Source organism: Sinocyclocheilus rhinocerous, unplaced genomic scaffold (assembly GCF_001515625.1).
Source record: "Sinocyclocheilus rhinocerous isolate Xijiao unplaced genomic scaffold, SAMN03320098_v1.1 scaffold10063, whole genome shotgun sequence".
In the NCBI taxonomy this organism is placed as follows: Eukaryota; Metazoa; Chordata; class Actinopteri; order Cypriniformes; family Cyprinidae; genus Sinocyclocheilus; species Sinocyclocheilus rhinocerous.
In genome coordinates this window covers 6,113-11,225 of record NW_015656276.1, presented here as the reverse complement: position 1 = coordinate 11,225, position 5,113 = coordinate 6,113, and the positions used below count along the sequence as shown (strand labels likewise).

Here is a 5,113-nt window from a genome sequence, read left to right as displayed (position 1 = left end):
GTAACATTATACATGTCTTTATCATCACTTTTGATCAATTTAAAGCATCCTTGCTTAATAAAAGTATGAATTTCTATAATTTCTTTCCCATTTTTACTGCTGCAAAGAAAAGTAGTTTCAATGGCACAGAAAGTTGCATAATTTGATGTAAACAATAGTTTGTTTTTTCTTGGAATAACATGCAGCAGTAAATCATTCACAAAGACTAGCAATGTGCACTAAAAAGTAAATAGGGTCCATTATAAATTCATGTTGATTTTTAGAACAATGCAAGTCAATGGAAGTCAAGTATAGGTGAACACATCTGCATGCATCTGCTCTCTCCTCATGATCCTCTTCCTCCTGTAGGTGCAGGGCGTTTGAGGAGGGGGACGTGACTCCATGTTCATTAGTCCTGTGGAGGATGGAGCTGATGCGAGCGTGGAGAGACTTCACACACAGCTCTGTTCAGCTGACGCTGGCCTGCGGGGTTTTCGCCACACTCGCAGTTTTTGTATTCGCTGTGCTGTTACGAACTCTTCTGGGTAAAACATCCATCACTAAAGCAAACATTTTTCCTGACCATTTCCACCCTCTCACTCCAAAAATTATCAAAATGCTTTCATAAAAGTGGTCCATATCTTATGACATGTATTATATACTATAGACATGTTACCTTGTTATAAAATGAAAACATTTATGAAAATATTGAGTCAGCTGATAAATTATTAATCAGTCAATCAATTGATTAAAAAATTATGTTTTACCATCAGCATGTTACTCTGCGCTTTACCTATCAACCAGCCAATCATCAGAGAGACACGATGAACCTGAACTTCCCGGGCAGGAAATCAGCGACAGTCCTCTGGAGACCAGAAGAGAAAACCAACAGCAGAGTTACCAGCCTACAGTCGCACACAATCACCTTTCAGTGCAGAAAACCTCTGATTTAATCGTGACAGTGACTGGAGTGTGTGCATGTGTCATCTTTATCATGTTCATTTCCCATCTGCTTTGAAAAGAACACACGACTATATCCTTCAATAGGTTATAAATCAGCCGTCACTATCGATCAACACTCTTCAACTCAGGTTACTGCAGGAGAACTGAACCAGTATATATGCACCTTAAGTTGATTTGGATAAAAGCATGAACAAAATGACCAGTCAGGTTCTCAGTAACCTGTGTTGTTTGCACTCAGATTCATCTACTTTCTTTAGGTGAAATAAAGTTTGAATACAAGAATGTTTGCAGTGCAAATAAATGTCACATGATACGTGACGGTTTATGGGCTTACATTTCTGCCACAATTCTGCGCGCGAAAGATCATATTTTGAGCGCACAAAAGTGCATTTTGCACACGCGCGCTCGAAATACTTTTTTCTTTGCGAAACGAACATTTTCTCCACAAACTCAGATCGCGCGTGTGCAAAATGCACTTTTGTGCGCTCAAAATATGATCTTTCGCGCGCAGAATTGTGGCAGAAATGTAAGCCCATAACGGTTCTCTTTTTCTTTCATCTGAATAGCTACAGTCTGTTTCATACTGCAGTGTGTAAGTAGTGTGTGTTTTTACAGTTCACACTGAACAGCAGAAAACATTTTGAAATGATACATATTTACTAACATAATCTTTTACAATATAGGGTTTTATGAAGCAACAAATAACTAACTCCTGTTTTTATTAACTAAGTTTAAGTAGTATTTGGTTATAAATGTGTATGTCCTCCTCTCATAAGTTTTCACACCTATTAGGTTTAACATTGATTTAAGGGCTTCTGTGACTTGGATCTTTACGTGGGAAAGTAGGCAGATCTGTTGTCAGTTATAAACCTCGAGAGGGTGCCACAGCTCAGGAATGGCTAATCTGAATTTGAGTTATGTTTTTTTTTTTTCATCTTGAGATTACTATTCTCATCTTGACTTCGTTTTATTTTCTGCACAAGTTGCAAGAGGTTATTTTGTGATAATTCTGCATCCTTGAAAAGAGGCTTAATATATTCACTGCCAAGCACGAACAGGACTTTTTTTTGTTTTATTTCTCCTTTTGTGTTCCAAAAAACAGAGCCAATCAGATTTGAGGACCAGTTGTATAAATACATATAATTGATGATTTATATAATGCCGATAATTAATGAGGCCTATACATGGGTTCAAACAGAGTGTAGTGTTTACAGGCCTTATTAATTATTGCCATTATACATTTAAATTGGATGAAAATGAGGCTGTGAGGGATAGACTTACAGTCTTTATAATGGTACAGAGGTACTATGTACTGAAAATAAGAATCATCATTTTAGAAACTAACAACTTTCAAAAATGTTTTTGTATAGCCTTCTGAAATATGCATTTATTGTTTGTTTCGTCAGCTGAACAGTTGACATATGCTGTTAAACAACACTACAACCCACACTGAATTCATACTTCAATCCCTCAAAGTCAAGTCACGGTTATTTATATAGCGCACCATATAGATTGTGTCAAAGCAGCTTTACAGTATTAAACACGAAAATAGTGTGTTGAAGGAACCAAAACTTCATAATTTTCCTCTGGCTTGATGAAACCAGCAGTTTAATTCCAGGCTGCAACAAAGTCAGATTATGCACAGGGCTCATCTGGTTCCCGTGGTCTTGTCCCGATGGCCGTCTAGTGACAAGGTCTTTTCACTGGGGATCTGTCTCTGGGGCTCATCTAGTTGACATGGTCTCCGCTGACATTCAGTGCTGTCGAGGTCATCTCTAGGTGCTGATCCACCATCTGGGCTGGATATGGACTGGATCCGGGTGACTGCAGTGACCATCTGATCTGGATACGGACTGGATGTGGGTGGCTATGGTGACCTTGGAATAAGAATGAAACAGACTGATATTAGCGTAGATCAGGGTTTCTCAACTCTGGCCCACGAGGTCCATTTTCCTGCAGAGTTCAGCTACAACCCTAGTCAAACACACCTGAACAAGCTAATCAAGGTCTTTAGGATCTCTAGAAAGTTACAGGCAGGTGAATTTGATCAATGTTTTTAGCTAAACTCTGCAGGAAAATGGATCTCGCAGGCCAGAGTTGAGAAATCCTGGTGTAGATGCCATTCTTCTTACAATGTAGCAAGTACATCGGATGTTATGGGAAGTGTTCCCGGTTCCGGTTGACCTAATTAATGCAGCCTAACAATCCTTAAACGGATTTAAATTATAAAAATGCAGTGGTGTGTTGTGTGTAAAGAGATGGGCCTTTAATCTAGATTTAAACTGATAGAGTGTGTCTGCCTCCTGAACAATGTTAGATAGATTGTTTCAGAGTTTTGGCACTAAATAGGAAAAGGATCTGCCGCCCGCAGTTGATTTTGATATTCTAGGTATTAGCAAATGGCCAGAGTTTTGAGAATGCAGTAGACGTGAAGGACTATAATGCGATAAGAAGTTGCTCAAGTATTTAGAAGCTAAACCATTCATGGCTTTACAAGTAATTAGCAAGATTTTAAAATGTATATGATGTTTAATAGGGAGCCAGTGCAGTGTTGACAGAACCGGGCTAATATGGTCATGCTTCCTGGTTCTAGTAAGAACTCTAGCTGCTGCATTTTGGACCAGCTGGATTTTGAGCAACCACCCAATTTAAAGCATTACAATAATCTAACCTTGAGGTCATGAACATTGAGCGCACACATTGTAATTTAGAGATATTTTTGAGATTGAAATGTGGGTTTACAAATGCTAGAAATGTGGCTTTCAAAGGAAAGACTGCTATCAAACAGCACACCTATGTTCCTAACTGATGACGACGAATTGACAGAGCAGCCATCAAGTGTTCTAGGTTATTACATGCAGAGGTTTTTGGTCCAATAATTAACACCTCTGTTTTTCCAGAATTTAGCCGTAATAAATTACTAGTCATCCCATTCATGGCTTTACAAGTAATTAGCAAGATTTTAAAATGTATATGATGTTTAATAGGGAGCCAGTGCAGTGTTGACAGAACCGGGCTAATATGGTCATGCTTCCTGGTTCTAGTAAGAACTCTAGCTGCTGCATTTTGGACCAGCTGGATTTTGAGCAACCACCCAATTTAAAGCATTACAATAATCTAACCTTGAGGTCATGAACATTGAGCGCACACATTGTAATTTAGAGATATTTTTGAGATTGAAATGTGGGTTTACAAATGCTAGAAATGTGGCTTTCAAAGGAAAGACTGCTATCAAACAGCACACCTATGTTCCTAACTGATGACGACGAATTGACAGAGCAGCCATCAAGTGTTCTAGGTTATTACATGCAGAGGTTTTTGGTCCAATAATTAACACCTCTGTTTTTCCAGAATTTAGCCGTAATAAATTACTAGTCATCCAGTTTTTTATATCAACTATGCATTCCGTTGTTTTGTCAGTTTTGCAAATTGGTATGCTTTGTCGGGCCGTGAAGAAATATATAGCTGAGTATCATCAGCATAACAGTAAAAGCTAACACCATGTTTCCTGGTGATATCTCCAAAGAGTAACATGTAAAACGTGAAAAGCAATGGTCCTAGTACTGAGCCTTGAGGTACTCCATACTGCACTTATGATCGGTATGATACCTCATTATTCACTGCTACGAATTGATGGCGGTTAGATAAGTAAGATTTGAGCCAAAGCATTTCCACTAATGCCAACATAATTTCCTAGTCTATTCAAAAGGATGTTGAGGTTAATAGTGTCAAATGCAGTGCTAAGATCCAGTAGCACTAATAGAGAGATACAACCATGATAGGATGATAAGAGTAGGTCATTTGTAACTCGGATGAGAGCAGTCTCAGTACTTTGATACGGTCTAAATTCTGACTGGAATTCCTCATAGATACCATTTTTCTCTAAGAAGGAACATAGTTGTGAGGATACTACCTTTTCTAGGATCTTTGACAGAAAAGGGAGACTCGAGATTGGTCTATAATTAACTAATCCGTTACGGTCAATTTGTGTTTTTTTAATGAGAGGCTTAATAAAAGCCAGTTTGGAGGGTTTTGGGAAATATCCTAAAGACTGATGAATTAATAATATTTATAAGTAGGGCTGGACGATATGGCCAAAATTTATATTACGATATATCTCTTAATTTCGGTCGATACAATATAATTCCGATATTGATATGAACAATATTTA

General features: G+C 38.1%; 1 protein-coding gene across 1 annotated transcript in view; it reads left to right on the top strand.

Moving 5' to 3' along the window:
- LOC107719955 (protein sel-1 homolog 3-like) overlaps window positions 1–1,134 on the top strand; it is a 5,770-nt gene extending 4,636 nt beyond the window's left edge. Inside the window, exons 6-7 of the mRNA XM_016527510.1 lie at window positions 349–524; window positions 753–1,134. Of these exons, the coding sequence (XP_016382996.1) occupies window positions 349–524; window positions 753–997 (421 nt within the window). The 3' untranslated portion in view covers window positions 998–1,134. The remainder of the gene's footprint in view (window positions 1–348; window positions 525–752) is intronic.
- The last annotated feature ends 3,979 nt before the right edge of the window (window positions 1,135–5,113 follow it).